Source organism: Hypomesus transpacificus, chromosome 20, assembly GCF_021917145.1.
Source record: "Hypomesus transpacificus isolate Combined female chromosome 20, fHypTra1, whole genome shotgun sequence".
Taxonomy (NCBI): domain Eukaryota; kingdom Metazoa; phylum Chordata; class Actinopteri; order Osmeriformes; family Osmeridae; genus Hypomesus; species Hypomesus transpacificus.
The window spans coordinates 459154-478725 of NC_061079.1; the positions used below are offsets into that span (position 1 = coordinate 459154).

At 52.4% G+C, this 19572-nt stretch overlaps 1 protein-coding gene across 1 annotated transcript in view; it reads left to right on the forward strand.

The window, feature by feature from the left end:
- The window catches only part of robo3 (roundabout, axon guidance receptor, homolog 3 (Drosophila)), a 23380-nt gene extending 5077 nt beyond the window's left edge, over positions 1 to 18303 (forward strand). The window contains exons 3-22 of the mRNA XM_047042874.1: positions 159 to 387; positions 3219 to 3424; positions 6152 to 6233; positions 6617 to 6785; positions 8213 to 8379; positions 9829 to 9950; positions 10041 to 10257; positions 10814 to 10941; positions 11188 to 11371; positions 11601 to 11837; positions 12047 to 12086; positions 12193 to 12329; positions 12701 to 12964; positions 13216 to 13342; positions 14399 to 14602; positions 14895 to 15061; positions 15295 to 15495; positions 15697 to 15816; positions 16038 to 16159; positions 17236 to 18303. Coding sequence (XP_046898830.1) covers positions 159 to 387; positions 3219 to 3424; positions 6152 to 6233; positions 6617 to 6785; positions 8213 to 8379; positions 9829 to 9950; positions 10041 to 10257; positions 10814 to 10941; positions 11188 to 11371; positions 11601 to 11837; positions 12047 to 12086; positions 12193 to 12329; positions 12701 to 12964; positions 13216 to 13342; positions 14399 to 14602; positions 14895 to 15061; positions 15295 to 15495; positions 15697 to 15816; positions 16038 to 16159; positions 17236 to 17247 — 3135 coding nt within the window. The 3' untranslated portion in view covers positions 17248 to 18303. The remainder of the gene's footprint in view (positions 1 to 158; positions 388 to 3218; positions 3425 to 6151; positions 6234 to 6616; positions 6786 to 8212; positions 8380 to 9828; positions 9951 to 10040; positions 10258 to 10813; positions 10942 to 11187; positions 11372 to 11600; positions 11838 to 12046; positions 12087 to 12192; positions 12330 to 12700; positions 12965 to 13215; positions 13343 to 14398; positions 14603 to 14894; positions 15062 to 15294; positions 15496 to 15696; positions 15817 to 16037; positions 16160 to 17235) is intronic.
- The last annotated feature ends 1269 nt before the right edge of the window (positions 18304 to 19572 follow it).

The following is a 19572-nucleotide window of genomic DNA, read 5'->3' on the forward strand; positions in this document are numbered from 1 at the left end:
CCAGGAAGGACAGAATAGCACTCTTTACCACCATTTTGAAAAAAATGAAAAAACATGGAACGGACAGAGGAAAAATGTGACGCTTGTTTCTCTTCTAACACTGCAGCGGGGTCAAGTGTCATGCCTGATGTTGAACACTGTTCTGTGTTCTCTCCCAGGTCCTGCTGTTCCCCATCCAGGAACCAGCCCAGCCCGGACGCTTCTCCGTGTCCCTTAGCGGGGAGCTGACCATCAGGGACGTTCGCAGCGAGGACGCCGGCTACTACATCTGCCAGGCCATCAGTGTGGCAGGCAGTATCCTCACCAAGGCCCTGCTGGAGGTGGAGAGCGGTGAGACACCTACACTACATCACCCTCTCACCAAGGCCCTGCTGGAGGTGGAGAGCGGTGAGACACCTACACTACATCACCCTCTCACCAGCCTGCCATGTCCTGCTGGGATATCAACTGAAAACATGTGCATGTATCAAAACTAGCTATTTGTACATACTTTACTCTATCCGTGTGTGTGAAGTGTACCAAAGACATAAGTCAGCTGGAATTCCCTGGAGTTTGCTGATTACCCCCTGGGCTTGTTTATCCCCCCCCCCCCCCCCACCCTCATTACACTGCATCTCCACTTCCATATTCACACCAACACTCTCACACTGTTACTTTGTTTTACAATGTTGTTATCAGCAAATTTCATTATGCATTTTTTCACAGCCTGGTAGCGCTGTAGTCCCCTTGCACTCTCCACCTAACTGCTTAAACCCAAATAAATTATAAACTCGTCCGATCCGGCCCAAATTAAAAAAGAAACCCTCCTTCTGTTTCCCCCCCCAAATGAGCAAACAGCAGGGAGGCTAGCTTGACGTGATTAAAAGGGGCAACTGGTGATGGCGCTATGCAAATAACCTCCCCGCAACATATGCTACCCCCATCACGCCCTGCCCAGTCAGGCGATAAACCGTTGTTTATATGTGCCTGTCGACCATAAAGGGGGCGGTTCTGAAGCTTATCGTTTACAGACAGCCACAAACGGAGCTAGCTGTTGAATTAACAAACGCTCAATCTAATTCATCACTTCCCATAGTCGCTGTTCAGGAAGAAAGCTGCTGTTTGAGTAGCAGCTGTCCATCAACGCAACATTTAGCAACCGTGGGTTCCGAGAGCCCTGCGCTGTTTCTGAACGTCCTCCTGTCTCTCGTTGTTTCTGTCTGTGATGGAGACAACTCTGTCTGTGATGGAGACATCTCTGTCTGTGATGAGGACGTCTGTCTGTGATGGGGACGTCTCTGTCTGTGATTGGGACGTCTGTCTGTGATGGGGACGACTCTGTGTGTGATGGGGACGTCTCTGTCGCTGCTGAAGGGGACACGGACGTTTCGAGTCTTGTGTTTCAGTCTAATGGGGTCAAGTTTGGCCTGTAGACTCTCCAGAAACAAGCTAACTCTGCCGTAGGGATGGTTCTGCTGACTACAAGTCGATGCACAAGGCAGGTCACGGTCTTAGTGCACTTAAACACACCGGCGGGCAGCACTTCCTGTCTGGTGTAGGAGGGCTGCACTTCCTGTCTGGTGTAGGAGGGCTGCACTTCCTGTCTGGTGTAGGAGGGCTGCACTTCCTGTCTGGTGTAGGAGGGCTGCACTTCCTGTCTGGTGTAGGAGGGCTGCACTTCCTGTCTGGTGTAGGAGGGCTGCGGTGCCGCTCTAGTGGAGAGCCCTTCAAACACGTCATCTTTCTGTTCAGATCCTACTTCCATGGTGTAAAGTACCGACACGACTTCACAGCTGTTTCTCCATGTTTTAACCAGCCAGGCCTCCTCGGAAATCACGTTTATCTCAGGAGATGCAATTCCTTCTCTCTCTCAGTCTGTCATAAAATGTCAAGTTCACCTTTCAAAGGGAGAGAGAGAGAGAGGGGGGGGGGGGGAGAATGGTAAATGGACAATGTAATAGAGTTGTGTATGATTTATTCATGTTCCCGTTCACGTGGGGGTCAATATAGGACAGCGCTGTTCAAATCTAGTCAAACAAATGATACATTATTCATGGATCCCTTGGCTGTGAAGCCATAACATTTCTGTTCAAAGCAATAAAGAGATAGAGATGTTAAATATCCCATGACATGCTGTTGTTGGATGCTTTTATATAGGCCTTAGTGGTCCCCTAATATTGTATCTGAAGTCTCTTTCCGAAATTCAGCCTTGGTGCAGAATTACAAGCACTACGAGCAGTCCCACAATGAGCTTTCCTCAGGACGTGCCGTTTCTGTGTCTGTTGCTTTAAATGCTATGAGGAAGAAAGAGGCGGGGCTAACTGCCATGCTTCAGTCGTTTGCAAACCATGATGTCTCGAGGAAAAACCAATATCGCACTTGCACGGTCTTAGCTCAGTTTGTCATTGGTGAACCAAATTCTCTGTGCGGGCAAAGCAGAGAAAGGGGAGGTAACTTTCCGTATTGTGACTTCACAATAGGGGGATTTTCAAAACCGAGCGTTTGAGTTCATTTTTTCAAAGGCGGAGAAGAATACCCAGGGCTTGGTTCACACCTATCGAAACCACTGGGGGACCAAAGGCAGGCTAGGGGAACTCATGTTAATATTAAATAACCTCCTAAAGTGAAGTTTTCATGTCATGGGACCTTTAAATACCAAGATGGTCAACAGATCACTCACCTTCCGGCAGAATAACACACACGGAAGGATTTTGTGAAAAGTTGACGCATTCAGTGCTTCAGTGGAGAGTAAATAATAAATATTACACTTAATAAGCCTGTTTTATTAAGAGCCAAATGATCAGTGTTTGAGACGCAATACAACCCAGACTGTCACACGCGGCTAGCCACACAGATCTATCACATTGATTTCATGTGAAACAGGGCAGCAACAGGGATTTGTAGACCTGCTGAACACTGTGTTTCTTTTACAGCAGAATTATGTTTACACGTCCGGAATAGCTAATTAGCTGTTAGCATATCACACTGATGACGAGATCTCTCTGTAGACAGGAACATTCGTCTGTGTGGTGCTGGACTCGGCATGCAGAGAGTTAGAGACAGGAGACATGGGCAACAGCTCCAAACTAAATCACATCTTCATCAACAGGTTTTCAGGTTTAACCTCATTATTATGGATAAAAAAACTGCATACTGTAAAGTTTGTAATGACTGAAACCATGGAAATGAAACATGTTAAATGTGGTTTTGAACAGGTGTCTTTTTCCCTCTCTCTGCAGCACCCTCAGATCGCGTCCCGCCCATCATCCGACAAGGCCCGGCCAATCAAACTCTGGCTCCGGGATCCACCGGCCAATTGCATTGCCACGTGATGGGCAACCCCCTACCCAGCGTCCAATGGGAGAAGGACGGGCAAAGGATCCTGGGAGATGACGAACGTATCAGCCTGATGGAGAATGGAACCTTCCAGATCACCAACCTCCAGGTACTGCTGGTTACCATCTCATCTTCTCAAGGTTTCCAGTAAACAAGCTTGCCTCCCAGTGTGTTAGCTTTACAAATGCAACCCTTCAGAACTTCTCAGAGTGCCGCCAACACTCATTGCCACCTCTGCTCTCCTCACCTCAGAGGGGATTGAGACTGAACGCTGTTACAGCAGAGCGACACTGCCTCAGCAGCCCCTCTCAAGCGCTAATGACATTTAATTCAACGTAATGTCATGCCTTGGCATTCATTACCATAGTGACACACTGCATTTTCCAAGTACTGCGTCCCATCTAGCCTCCACCTCTTTCAGGTCACGTCTCCATTTGCATGTTTACTTGAACCACAGGTCTCGCATCAGAGACGCCCCTGAGACAACTCCGTGATTTATTCGATATTCATATTTAAAATGTTTACGGTTGGCTCGGGACACGAGTGTTCCAGACCCCGGGCCTCGGTGGTGAAGTGTAATGGAGATGCTAACGAGATGGTGCGGTCATTAGCGGTCGTTAGCGCTACTGTGTGCGGCGCTAATGAAATCCAGTTGTAGCCAGAACCCTCTCTGAGCCTAGGCAGCACCTGGGGTCGTTGTGACGTTTGGCTAGCTCGGCAGATGACGTATTAATTGATTTTAGGTGCGCCAGTGATTAATGACCTGTGTGGATTTAATTAAATCTCTGCTGCGGTGCCGAGGGGGAGAGAGTGGGGGAAGATGCTGCAGAGGGACAGAAGGAGAAAGAGAAGGACCCAGGGAGGAACTGAAGCATTCAATTCAACTACAACAAATTATTTTATTGGGACTCATCAGGCTTCAGTGCCTCTTTAAACAGTAATGAACATGGTACCCTTGTGGCCACAACTCCACTTATATTTTATTGATGTCTTAGCAGACACTTTGAACCGATGCATCCAACATACAGGGAGATTTGAACCTGCAACCTCACGACTCACAGTCAAATTGCTCTAGTCTTTTGACATACCTATTTTAGTGGAACTATAGGCCCTCAAACAGGAAGTTGTGAGGTGCAGAGGAAAACAGACAGGAAGTTGAGGGGTGCAGAGGGCTGCTCGGACAGATGGCCTGTTTGTTCTGCCCTACCCTGGGACTGTAGAGGAGCCGTTATCCTGGGACCCCTGCCAGACACACACACACACACACACAGACCCTGGGGAGAGATGAAGGGAGCAAGGACAGTTGGAGAAGGAAGATTGAAGACATTCAACATGGCTCAGTGCCAAAGTACAGGGCATGAAGGGAAGGATTGAAGAGGGAGGGAACTGGAGAGAGAGAGAGATATTGGGAGGAGAGGGGGCACAGGGTTGTGGGTTCTGGAGTTAATACGTGTTTATCAGTCAGCTGAGTGGAGAGAAAATAACACCAGAACTAGGGTTCACACACACACTCACACAGACGCAGGGAGCGACCAGATGAACATTAGGAGAGGTGTCAGCAGAGGGATGCAGGACGGAGGGAGAGAGTAGTTAGGACAACGACAGACTAAACAGGAAGTAGGAGAAAGGAACCCCCCCTCTTCCCAGAATGCAGTTCAAACACAGATCCTCCAGGGGCCTCCTTTGTCCCCTCGGCCATGTTAACGATCTGTCCGTCACAGCGCTGTGGCCTGTCGGCCTTGATTACTAGTCAGGTGCCCCGCCCGTTGGCTCCCTCTGAGCATGTTCGTTCTGCAGACCTATTCAGTTCCTCATCGACCAATCAGCTGCCACTCCCGGCGACCTTCTCCATTGGCTTTTCCTGGAGGGCCGCAGGGGGGTGGTCCTGTAAACAGGAAGTGAGGGAGGAAGAGTGATGTAGTCACCTCTGCTGTGTCTGGGCCCCCTGTGACAGACCATCTGAGTAGCCCCGCCCCCTCTGTTGCTGCTGGCTGAGGAGGAGGGACTCCTAACGGCCACAGCATCATCACAGCTCTCTCTTTACTGACTCCTGCGGCATCATCACATCTCTCTCTTTACTGACTGCTGTGTGCATCATCACATCTCTCTCTTTACTGACTGCTACTGCATCATCACAGCTCTCTCTTTACTGACTGCTGTGCGTCTGCATAATGGATGAGCTGAGCTTTTAAGTGAAAGCAGTGAGTTCCTCCACACCTTTGATCCACGGGCTGGCAGTCTGTGGGCAGGAGGGACCTAACCACGCTGGGAGACACTGCAGGGAGAGAAGGAAGAGAGAGGAGAGGGAGGGAGAGGGAAAGGGGGAGAGAGACAGAGAGAGACAGAGAGAGACAGAGAGAGACAGAGAGACTGCAGGGAGAGAAGGAAGAGAGAGGAGAGGGAGGGAGGGAGAGGGAAAGGGGGAGAGAGACAGAGAGACAGAGACAGAGAGAGAGAGAGAGAGAGAGAGAGAGAGAGAGAGAGAGAGAGAGAGAGAGAGAGAGAGAGAGAGAGAGAGAGAGAGAGAGAGAGACAGAGAGACTGCAGGGAGAGAAGTGTGTTCTGTACTGTATTGTACTCTGCTCCGCTGTACTCCACTCAGTAATTTCATAAGCAGGCTACCGTCTCCTACAGCACATTTCCAACAGTTACATCAGATGACGTGTGAAATGGAGACGTTACAAATACAATGCGCTTGGGAGAGATGTTTACGTTTGTTTATGTTTACTTCATGTGTATTTAAAAGAAGAAGAACAAACTCCTTCCAGCCATGTGTAGGTATTCATGCCTCGCGCAGCTTGGCAGCGATGCTGACGCTTCTGTGTGTTGTTGCCAGGAAACAGACTCCGGGCTGTACACCTGCCTGGCCTCCAGTTCCAGCGGAGAGTCCAGCTGGAGCAGCGCGCTCACCGTCAGAGGTAAGCATGCCGTTAACGTGGTCCCTGTGGGCCACGACAACCTTTCACTTCATGCTGACATGCATTCGCTACAGATTTAGCTTTTAGGATTTTCTACGGATTTAGCGTTAGCGACAGAATTCGCTTTAGCGAGTTGGGCAAAGCCATGGCCTCGCTACTAGGGCGAGAGCGGTCATGCTAGAATGCTGCATTGTCAATGTGAGCACGCCTGGGGTTTAACGCGTGAAGAGAAGCGGGGAGATTCGTGGTTACTTTCTGAAACAGAGCTATAAATACACAACAAATTAAACAAACCAAATGAACGTAGCTTATAGAAAAATATCATGCATGTCTTGATTTTGGTGATTAATAACCGTCCATTCTTGCTCCGGTTTTCTCTGCAGAGAGTACGGGCGCGTCGGTCGCCCCGGCCAGCGAGCCCTTCCAGCTACCGGGCCCGCCCCACAAGCCGGTGGTCACAGACGTGACGAAGAACAGCGTGACGCTCACTTGGCAGCCCAACGCACACGAGGGCGGAGCCGCCGTGACCTCCTACATCATCGAGGCCTTCAGGTGAGCTGGGGGACATCAGAAACATCTTCCTCTTCCCCTTGCCTCTGTACTCTGCCCCCCTCCCATCCTTCTTCCCCTTGCCTCTGTACTCTGCCCCCCTCCCCTCCTTCTTCCCCTTGCCTCTGTACTCTGCCCCCCTCCCCTCCTTCCTCCCCTTGCCTCTGTACTCCGCCCCCCTCCTTCCCCTCCTTCCTCCACCTCTTCTTTCTAGGGTGGGAGGGGGGTACATCATGACTCTCCCCTCCTTATGTGCTCTCTAACCCTGTCCCCCTGGGCTGCAGTTAGACCGGTGCAGAGTGGCCCAAATTGATTCTTGATAGAGTTGCTGTGGGCAGAATGGGCTGTTTACAATAACAGATCCTTGCCCGGGGGGTTTCGGGTCATTCTGAAGACGGGGGGAGCTGGGAGAGAGGCCAGGACCAGACGAGAGGGATGTGTGTGTGTGTGTGTGTGTGTACACCAGTACGGTGTGTGTGTGTGTGTGTACACCAGTACGGTGTGTGTGTGTGTGTATGTGTGTGTACACCAGTACGGTGTGTGTATGTGGGTGTGTACACCAGTACGGTGTGTGTGTGTGTGTGTGTGTACACCAGTACGGTGTGTGTGTGTGTACGCTCCATGTCTGAGCCTCAGCTCCCTGCACACGTACAGAGTGACCTTGTCTTGATGTTGGTGTGCAGGCCAGGCTGTTTACGAGCGTCTCATCCTGTTAGCGCCCAGGGCTAACGGCGCAGCGCGGCCGTAAAGTCTCCTGTCTGCTGCACAGTGAGAGGCAATAACCGTCCTCTGAGGGGGGGCCGGGCGCTGGGGGCAGACATCCAAGGCCTTGCAGTACTAAAAGATGGGCTGAGAGGCAGGGAAACAGTGTGTGTGTATGAGGGTCTGCAACGACTGAAAGAAAGACGATTGAATCACTCCTGCTATTCCTTTGTCAACCAGGCCTTTGTGTGATTTATAATATTATTTGTCAGGGGAATAAACAAACATAATTTGCGAATGATTTCTTGGTGCTTGCCCAATCAGAACAAGCCAATTTAGACGATTCCAGACACAGAAAATTGAAACATTTGCTTAGTTTGTTATTCTCAAACAACTTTGTTTACACGACGTGGTGCGATGCATCTTGGGTAAAAACGAGAACTCTAAATAGCTTTTGTCATTAAAACCAAATCTGTCAGACACTCGAGAACTGCAGTGAATCAAATAAGCTGTGGGAGGCATCGCTGAGCTCAGAGGATATTGATTGAGGCAGAGAAGCGCAGACTAAACAAACCCAGAATCTACATCTGTTGTTCCAACAAAACATCTTTTTATCTGGCAGCAACAGTGACTCTCACCAAGTAGCCCAAACTGTTGAAACAGACTTCTGGTCGTGATGTAAAACACCCATTAGAATCAATGAGCTGTGTGGTGTTGTGTCCCTCCAGCCAATCAGCAGGCAGCACGTGGCAGACGGTGGGGGAGCAGGTGAAGCAGGAGAAGCACACCGTCAGCGGGCTGTTCCCCAACACTGTGTACCTGTTCATCGTCAGGGCGATCAACGCGTACGGGCTGAGCGACCCCAGCCCCATCTCTGAGCCCGTCCGCACACAAGGTCAGGATCCTGCCAGGCTCCATGCATCACACGTCCTGCATCACACCTCCTGCATCACACGTCCTGCATCACACTTCCATGCATCACACGTCCTGCATCACACGTCCTGCATCACACGTCCTGCATCACACGTCCTGCATCACACGTCCTGCTTCACACCTCCATGCATCACACGTCCTGCAGCACACGTCCTGTATCACACACCTCCTGCATCACACGTCCTGCAGCACACGTCCTGCATCACACGTCCTGCATCACACGTCCTGCATCACACGTCCTGCATCACACACCTCCTGCGTCACACGTCCTGCACCACACGTCCTGCATCACACGTCCTGCATCACACGTCCTGCATCACACCTCCTGCACCACACGTCCTGCAGCACACGTCCTGCACCACACGTCCTGCATCACACCTCCTGCACCACACGTCCTGCAGCACACGTCCTGCATCACACGTCCTGCACCACACGTCCTGCACCACACGTCCTGCATCACACGTCCTGCATCACACACCTCCTGCGTCACACGTCCTGCATCACACCTCCTGCACCACACGTCCTGCATCACACCTCCTGCACCACACGTCCTGCATCACACGTCCTGCATCACACACCTCCTGCATCACACGTCCTGCATCACACGTCCTGCACCACACCTCCTGCATCACACGTCCTGCATCACACGTCCTGCATCACACTTCCTGCACCACACGTCCTGCATCACACGTCCTGCATCACACGTCCTGCACCACACGTCCTGCACCACACGTCCTGCAGCACACGTCCTGCAGCACACGTCCTGCATCACACCTCCTGCACCACACGTCCTGCATCACACGTCCTGCATCACACACCTCCTGCGCCACACGTCCTGCATCACACCTCCTGCACCACACGTCCTGCATCACACCTCCTGCACCACACGTCCTGCATCACACGTCCTGCATCACACACCTCCTGCATCACACGTCCTGCATCACACGTCCTGCACCACACCTCCTGCATCACACGTCCTGCATCACACGTCCTGCATCACACTTCCTGCACCACACGTCCTGCATCACACGTCCTGCATCACACGTCCTGCACCACACGTCCTGCACCACACGTCCTGCAGCACACGTCCTGCAGCACAGGTCCTGCAGCACAGGTCCTGCAGCGGGAGGCTGGAAGGTTGCAGAGAGTTTGGAGATGGTTTAGTGGTATGAAGCGAGCCATGTGAATCCTTGTGGAACTGAAAAGGTGTTTTTACAATCAAGGCTTTCTCATGGCTCAGTATGGGCTTAGCATAGCCTTGTGAAGGTGCTCGACACTCAACAACTGCAAACTCTCTGTCCTTTTCTGCGCTGCGGCCCATAAGCTGTCCTCTGGGAGATGTAAGCTATCATGTGTAATGTATACATGTATGTGTTGTGGTTGTCTGCTAACAGTAAGGTTGTGTGTGTAGATGTGAGCCCCACGGGGCAGGGTGTGGACCACCGGCAGGTGCAGAGGGACCTGGGGGAAGTGGCTGTCCAGCTCCTGGAGCCTGTGATGCTGACGCCTGCTAGCGTGCACGTCACCTGGACGGTGAGGATCTGGAACCCTGCCTCCTTACCCTCTCCACTGGACTCCTCATCCTGTTTTTACTCACCCCCCTCTTCCCCTCTCCCCCCCCAGGTGGACCGCCCGTCTCAGTACCTGCAGGGGTACCGGCTGCTGTACCGGGCGGGGGGTGGGACATGGCAGCTCCAGGATGTCAAGTCTCCGTCAGAGCGCAGTGCCGTCATCTCAGACCTGCTGAGGGGGACCGAGTACCACATCAAGATACGGCCGTACTTTGACGAGTTCCAGGGCAAGGACAGCAGACTGCTGCTGGTCCGCACCCCGGAGGAAGGTAGGAGGGCTGGGGCTGGGGCTGGGGCTGGGGCTGGGGCTGGAGAATTTGGAGGAAGTATGGCTATTTATAGCGGACCTCTTGGTTTTAGATATGGGGTCAAGGCTGTGCGTTTAGGAGCTTGAATGTGCGGGCTGATTGCTGGCTGTCTTCAGAAACCTCCAGATACCAGCTGCCTGGTAATCAGGTCTTCAAGCTCTTATCGCTCAGATTGTCGAGGACTCACACCCTCCACTCATGATGCCAAGTTCATCACAAGTCAGCAGAATCCATAAGTCGTCCTGTTGAGGGACGGTGCTGTAGCAGCCAGGATCTCTAACTCCTCCTCCTCCTGCTGCTGCAACAGCCAGGATCTCTAACTCCTCCTCCTGCTGTAGCAGCCAGGATCTCTAACTCCTCCTCCTCCTGCTGCAGCAGCCAGGATCTCTAACTCCTCCTCCTGCTGTAGCAGCCAGGATCTCTAACTCCTCCTCCTCCTGCTGCAGCAGCCAGGATCTCTAACTCCTCCTGCAGCAGCAGCCAGGATCTCTAACTCCTCCTCCTCCTCCTCCTGCAGCAGTACCCAGTTCCCCTCCCAGAGCCGTCACCGTGGCAACCGTCAAGATCAGCAACGTGTCCAGCATCAGCGTGTCGTGGGAACCTCCGCTGACGACCTCACAGGAGGGAGCCGTCCTGGAGTACAGGGTGAGACAGGACCCGGGGGGGGAGACAGGCTGTCAGGGGGGAAGACAGGCTGTCAGGGGGGGAGACAGGTTGTCAGGGGGGAGACAGGCTGTCAGGGGGGGAGACAGGTTGTCAGGGGGGGAGACAGGCTGTCAGGGGGGAGACAGGCTGTCAGGGGGGAGACAGGTTGTCAGGGGGGAGACAGGCTGTCAGTGTTATCTACCTGAGATCCTCCAGCTCTCCTCTTAGTCTGGTACTGTCCCACAGGTGTGGTGTGTGGGCGTCGCCAGCGACAACCAGACCCGTTACCACATCAACCGTACGGTGGAGGGCAGCGTGGCGTCCACGGTGCTGCAGGGCCTGCTGCCGGGGGTGCTGTACCAGGTGGAGGTGGCAGCTGTCACCAGCGCTGGCATGGGCACACACAGCCCTGCAGTGTCCGTCCTCATCAGTAAGTCTCCACGGCGACCAGGTAGCTGAATAATTAACACCTCAGCATAGATGAGGAGGGATTGGATCCATTCCAGTTTGGATATGAACCTTTACATTTAAAACTGCAAAGTCAAATATTTGAACGTAGTTAAAACACGTTTTTCTACCTTCGCCTTCTACCTTTTTTAATCATTCTTCATCTCCCTCTCCTCTCCCCCCCCCCCCCTCCCCCTCCCCCTCCCCCCCAGAGCTTCCAGCAGAGCAGCCCCAGGCGTCGGGGGAGGAGGGGGGGGGAGGAGGGGGAGATGAGAGTGTGAGTCTTTCTGAGCAGATCACAGATGTGGTGAAGCAGCCTGCGTTCATCGCGGGGATCGGGGGAGCGTGCTGGGCCATCCTGATGGGCTTCAGCGTGTGGATCTACTGCCGCCGCAAGAAGAGGAAGGAGCTCAGTCACTACACAGCCTCCTTCAATTACACCCCCGCAGGTACACAACCACACCACTACACCACCTTCAATTACACCCCTGCATATACACAACCACACCACTACACCACCTTCAATTACACCCCTGCATATACACAACCACACCACTACACCACCTTCAATTACACCCCTGCATATACACCACTACACACAAATATTTTGGGTTTTCAATTTTTTTTTATAATGTTCACTTTTCCGGTCTTTTCCTAGTTGGTTTTCCACATGTAGAGACATCCGGACTTAATGGAAGGTAAAGAAAGTCATAGTAGTATTAGAGGTTATGGAAATATAAAATATGAATATTATTTAAAACTGTTGTCCTGGAGTCTCGTTGACGTGTGTGTGTGTGTGGTCAGGCCGGGTGTGTTGGGCGGCTCCATGGGGAACTACCCCTGGCTGGCCGACTCCTGGCCCACCACCAACCTGGTGCATTCTGGGAAGGAGACCAGCTGCTGCACGGCCAAGCACGAGACGGCAGAGAGATACTACAACGGTGAGTCCTGCCTGGGGTCACGACCCCTCTCCTCCTGGGGCACGACCCCTCTGCTTCTGGGGTCACGACCCCTCTGCTCCTGGGGTCACGACCCCTCTGCTCCTGGAGTCACGACCCCTCTGCTCCTGGGGTCACGACCCCTCTGCTCCTGGAGTCACGACCCCTCTGCTCCTGGAGTCACGACCCCTCTGCTCCTGGGGTCATGACCCCTCTGCTCCTGGGTGCTCTGGTGACCAGGAGGGGCTGCCACCTGACTAAGATAATCACAAAGTTTGACAAACAATTTTTTTTATTAAGGTGGTAAAACTAATCCAGAAATAATAACCGTCTGTTCCCTGTCCTCCCCTTGACCCTAAACTGTGTCCATCCAGAGGTGGGCATCTCTAACTACCTGAGCCAGACTGAGAGGTTCAGCACAGGGGAGTCTGCAGAAGGCCCCATCTACAGCACCATCGACCCCACCAGCTTCACCTGCCCCTACTCCCCTCACACCACCCCCTACGCCAGCACCCCTGTCCTGCCCCCCACCCCCCAGGACCCCCACAGCCCCGACCAGGAGGGGGGCCACTGGCCCACCCAGCCAGGGCCCTCGGGGGCCCAGTACGCCCTGCCGGAGCGATGCCGACCAGAGAGCGGTAACAACCTGAAACTGCTACTTAACAATAACCACTTGTTGATTTAGGGTTCTGGTTAGATTTCAGATCAGATTTCTCAATTTCAGTCAAGTAAACTGAAATTGAGTAACTACATCTCAGATACCAGGCATAGTGAACAAAGATGTATACTACAGTCTGAAGTAATGAAGTATCACTAAACAGGAGTAGGACATCTCCTCAGGAGGTGTTCTGTCTGCTGTGTGTAAGGCTTGGTTGTGTTTCCTGGACAGCAGGCAGGGCCAAGCAGAAGTCTCTGGGCCTGGCTGTGAAGACGCCCTCTCTGAGCTGGACTGAAGCTCCACTGCCCTCCCCCAAGGAGCACCCTAACCTGCAGGAGGAGGAGGACATGGAGCTGGGGTGAAGACGCTCTCTCACACACACACACACGCTCTCACACACGCTCTCACACACACACATGCTCTCACACACACACACGCACGCTCTCACACACACACACACACGCACGCTCTCACACACACAGACACACTCTCTCACACACACACATGCTCTTTCACACATACATATTCTGACCCTAACACCCACTGAAAATCACACACACAAGCACACCATCCCCTGTGTGCCTCCAAGGCCAATCCAGCATTCAGTCTAATTGGTGGGCGAGTGTTGAGTTATATCTCTGTAACTGTGTCCACTCTGTGTGGGCGGGTGTACTGAAGCTGCCACATTAAGAGCCATGTGCCTCCAACCATCTCTGACAACTTAATTACGCTGGCCCAGCAACACAGTTAGCCACTGGAACGCTTTCTCCAACCTTGTTCCCTCGGTGCCCTCTGTGCTAACACAATTAGCCTCGGTTAGCTTCTCATGTTCTCCCATCCTGGCCCCAGAGCTGGATTCTGGCCTCCCCAGCTCTCTCACGTACGGCCCCCCGCCCTCCGCCCCCCGCTCACCCTCCAGCGCGGGCGGAGTTTGGAGATGAGGGAGATAAATGAGGTAACCTTTGAGTCGACCCAGGGGCAACCTGAGAAGAGAGTTATGAGGTTAGCTTGCAGGCTAGAGAGTCAACTACATGGACACACACACACAAACACAGGTGATTTCAATTCCCTCAGTCTATCACACACACACACCACACACTCACCCACCTTTGACTCTAAAATGAACAAATGAATAAACAGCTCATCCCCTAGAGTCAGAGTTCCAGTGTGGCCTCTTCTGGACAGGGTTAGCCCCCTCGTCAGTTTACTAACCAACCAATCGCTTGCCCTCCTCCACCCTGACTCCCCCTCTTATCCACCCTGCCTCCCCCACCTCCCTCCCCCTTTCCTCCCTCCCACCCCCCTCCCCCTCTCCTCCCCCCTGCCTCCCCCTACCCCCCTCCCCCTCTCTTTCCTCCCCCCCACCCCCCACACCCTCTCTTTCCTCCCCCTCTCCTCCCCCCTGCCCCCCCAGGTCTGATGAGGGGGAGTGGTGCCCCCCCCTCCCTGAGAGGACCTACCTGCTGGAAGGCTGTGAGGACTCCTCTCTGCCCAGGGGGGCCCCCTCATCCCCCGCCCCCTCCTACAGCCTCCAGTCCACCGCCTCGCTCACGCCTTCCCCCCGCGACCAGCCCCACCTCCCCCACGACCCTCCCCAGGAACCCCCCCACCTCTCCAGGTACGCCCCACCACCACCTCCTAACTACACCTCACTTCCTCTCTTCATTTGTTTATCGTTGATTTGATGGATAGAACAGGTTTTGATCTATGTGAAATTATATCTGAATGTTTAAAAACTGTATAGTGGTATCATTATAATTCAATCTTTATATATATATATACAGTCAATTTTGCATCATGAAAGGATGAATTCATTAATTCAGAACACCTAAAAAAGTGTTTGATTTCAGTCTTGTAGTTTTTTCCCCTAAGCAACAGGATGTGGTGTAACCAGGATGTTGTTTGTCCAGGAGGTTGCCGTGTGGCCCGGTTGCCGTACCACGGGCCCCCAGCCCCCCCCTCTCCCAGTCCCACCCCGACCTCTCCACCTCGAACACGCCCCCTCGTCATGGCTCCGCCCACCGCAGGGACCTCAGCCAGGGGGCAACGCTGAGCACAGACAACATCAGCTGTACAGGTCTAAGCCTCACACACACACTCACACACACTCACACACACACACACTCACACACACACACACACACACACTCACACACACACACACTCACACACACACACACTCACACACACACTCACACACTCACACACACACTCAGACACACTCACACACACACACACACACACACACACTCAGACAACATCAGCTCCACAAGGCCAGCTGATTATAACGTGTGGTTCCCTGCCCTCCAGGCCGAGCATGCGCCTTCCCAGAAGACACCACACACACTCCACCCGGACAGAGAGACAACACACACACTCCGCCCGGACAGAGAGACAACACACACACTCCGCCCGGACAGAGAGACAACACACACACTCCGCCCGGACAGAAAGCCCGCGTGAAAAAGAAGGCTTCCAAGAGTGGAAGTTACAGGAGGGATTTACAAGGAGGTAAGAGAGAGTGTGTGTGTGTCTGTGTGTGCTGGATTAGTTATGTAAACGTGCAGTAGAGAGAATGTAGAACCTGAATGTATTGACTCAGCAGCAGTAAATGCCTCTGTAGCAGTCAGTCAGCATGTGTAGCTTCATGTTTCATGCGTGAACTTGAATCATCTTTGGACTGACATCTTTCCTGTCCCCCCTCCCCCCCAGACCTACCGCCCCCCCCAGAGCCCCCCCCTGAGGCCCAGGCAGGGGGGGCCGGGGGTCCCCTAGCCTCCCTGGAGAGGAGAGAACACAGCCTCCTCAGGAAGGGACAGAGAGACCAGGAGGGTGAGGACAACACACACACACACGTCTTGTCTATCTATCCTTGTGGGGACTCCGAATTCAGTCCCATAAAAAATCCAGTTTTCCCTAACCTTAACCCCAACCTTAAACCTAACTCTAGCTCCAACCCTTTAATCTGGTTGCATACTGCAACCTCTTGTTCTGTGACAAATGCTCTAACCACTGAGCTGCCAGGCAGGTTTCTAACCTGTGTGTCCCCTCAGAGGAGGAGGTGTGTGGGAGGGCCACCCAGGGGGGCCGGGGCCCCGCCTCCAGCTGTTCCAACACAGGAAGCTGCTCGTCCAAGGGCTCCAGCGGCTCCCGGGGGCCCAGGAGACGAACCCAGGTGAGGGGGGAGGGGCCTAGGAGACAAACCCAGGTGAGGGGGGGGGGGAGAGGGGGGCAGGAGACGAACCCAGGTGAGGGGGGAGGGGCCTAGGAGACAAACCCAGGTGAGGGGGGAGGGGGGAGGGGGACCAGGAGACGAACCCAGGTGAGGGGGGAGGGGGACCAGGAGACGAACCCAGGTGAGGGGGGAGGGCGGAGGGAGGGGGGAGGGGGGGCTTTTGCCATACCCAGAACACGCTAGTATCATTCATGCAGATATCAATCATGTTGGAGACGAGGAAATGCTGACAGGAGGAAAATGACTGGACCTGTCATGTGCATGTGGAGGTTTGATTTAGAAATAGAATGTGTCTACTTCATAACTCCCTCTCCATAAAACCCACATGCAAGCCCTCATCTACACACACATAAACACTTACACACACACACCTACACACTCTCACACGCACACACATCAGCACACACCTCCACATTCACACACACACACACACACACGAGTGCAATCAAGCTTGCAGCAGTCGATGCACTTTGACGTACATGAATTCAAACACACAAACAGATGCACTCCATTTAGCCCCTCAGAGCCCTCTTCAGAGCCGGGCGGCCTGTCTGCCTCACAGGCGGCCACTCTCCTGCCTCTGTCTGCCTCACAGGCGGCCACTCTCCTGCCTCTGTGTGCCTCACAGGCGGCCACTCTCCTGCCTCTGTAGGGCTCAGAGGAGAGCTGCTCTCTGTGGGAGCCCTGTTTGAAGTGGGCTCCCTACAAGGCACTTGCCGCAGCAGTGAAAAGGCCTTTCTAAGTTGGAGCCAGCTGTGTAGGGTGCTCTTCAGCCCACACGCTCCCCACAGCTCCACCCCCTGACATGTGTTCAGTATCCACCTACTGGAGGAGGACTACTTAGGCATTTAGTCTGATAAACGCTTTTGGTGTTTGTGAATGCTGCTGTCACACAGTTCTATCGTAAAGAGAAATAGGGTGGCATGGATTCATCAGGACTGGGAGGTCTGGACTCTGGTCTTCATGTCATGAGTCATTTCCACTCAACGGCCGAATCTCTGTCGCTTTCTTCACAGGACATGAGATAAGGGGAGACGAAAGATGTTTTGTAGAAAAAAACACCTTCGCCACTTGATGCTCCGTCAATGCCTGTCGCTCTGCCGCTGAAGCTAGAAGAGGAGAGATTTTCAGGAGGAATATTTACCTGCAGCAAGCGAAGCGGCAAGCCTTTCTCTTCTTTTCGATATTATTGCGATTATTTATGACTCATCCCAAACCTCATGTGTACATATCCATCTCTGTGCTGTTTCTACGTGGGTTCTGCATACAAGGAAAGAAAAGTATATTGTATTTATAAAAGAAAAAAAAACACAAAACAAATAAATGTAAAAAGTGTCTATTACTACGAAAACATTTCATGTCTTGAATGTGCCAACCTCATAATTATTATTTTTTTGTAGAAAATGTAAACCTTGCACTCTCGTGTTGTTATGGCGAGCAACAGAAAACATGAAGCACAATGTGTGTGTGTGTGTGAGTGTGAGTGTGAAAGGAACCACACGTGGGTCTGCTCCCCTCTGGTGTGTGTGAGTGTGTGTGTGTGTGTGTGAGTGTGTGTGTGTGTGTGTGAAAGGAACCACACGTGGGTCTGCTCCCCTCTGGTGTGTGTGAGTGTGTGTGTGTGAGTGTGTGTGTGTGTAAGGAACCACACGTGGGTCTGCTCCCCTCTGGTGTGTGTGAGTGTGTGTGTGTGTGTGTGTGTGTGAGTGTGTGTGTGTGTGTGTAAGGAACCACACGTGGGTCTGCTCCCCTCTGGTGTGTGTGAGTGTGTGTGAGTGTGTGTGTGTGTGTGTGTGTAAGGAACCACACGTGGGTCTGCTCCCCTCTGGTGTGTGTGAGTGTTTGTGAGTGTGTGTGTGTGAGTGTGTGTGTGTGTGTAAGGAACCACACGTGGGTCTGCTCCCCTCTGGTGTGTGTGAGTGTGTGTGAGTGTGTGTGTGTGAGTGTGTGTGTGTGTAAGGAACCACACGTGGGTCTGCTCCCCTCTGGTGTGTGTGAGTGTGTGTGTGTGTGTGTGTGTGTGTGAGTGTGTGTGTGTGTGTGTAAGGAACCACACGTGGGTCTGCTCCCCTCTGGTGTGTGTGAGTGTGTGTGTGTGTGTGTGTGTGTGTGTGAGTGTGTGTGTGTGTGTGTAAGGAACCACACGTGGGTCTGCTCCCCTCTGGTGTGTGTGTGTGAGTGTGTGTGTGTGAGTGTGTGTGTGTAAGGAACCACACGTGGGTCTGCTCCCCTCTGGTCCTGGAGCATTTTCATTATTTACTGATTTCTCTGTTTTTGTACGCTTGTTGTGAACCGACGGACAGTTGTTGTAAAAGATTGTAACCCTGTCTCTTCCTGAAGGGTTGTTGCTGCGATGAACTTGCGTACTGTATTCAGTTCAAAAAACCAAAATGACCTGTTCTGTGGACTAACTTTTTGGTAGTCTTGTTGTTTTGTACAAATCAATAAAATACATTTGTTGAAATACAAACAGCCATTTTTGTAGCCATTGTAGTTCTCTGTAGCCCAACTGACTTTGTTTCACAGAGAATCCCAGGAAGACGGTGAGTTTCCTTGAACTTTGAACTTGAAAAGATCTGCACGTTTGACCTTTCTAACAAACTTGGAGTGGAAACATCCCTTCAAGCATGGCAGAGCTTCTCACCAGGTGAACTTAAAAGATCCACAGTTGAACTGATGTCGTGTTCTCTTCTTTGACTCATTTTTTCTGTCGGCGCTGCAGACTGTTCACAGCTTGTTCCACATGGTCGGCCCTGCACAGACAGGCATGAAATTGCCAGTGTGGGGACCCTTTGCCCAAAGCTCTGAGAGCAAAAGAAATATAGAAATAAAAAAACAATCTTTCTCTCTGTCCACCTGAGACATGGCACACACTAACCCTGGGGTGACAAACACACACACACACACACACACACACAAACTACATCTAGATAAACACAGATCTGTCCTTAACACACACACTCCTAGTCATGATGAGGCCTCCCTCCTCCCCCTCCTCCTCCTCCCCCTCCTCCTCCCCCTCCTCCTCCTCCTCCTCCTCCTCCTCCTCCTCCTCCTCCTCCCACACTCCCACCCTGACAGGACCAGGTCTCATCCTGATTCAGATGACAGATTTACTCTTGACGTAAACATTTACGTGTTTAGACGAGAAGATCAGAGTAACCAACTTCTGTTTAGCTTGGATTGTCTCTAACTCACATTAAACTGTTTTCGTCTTTGACAAATCAGCCTTTTAATATCTTTCCCTCAGCCAACATCATGACTCTTTGTCTAAAAGAACTCTTTAACTCGTACGTCAGTTATTCCAAGCGTGCAGTAGCTGAACGATGTAAAAAGTGCAACATGAGACATGA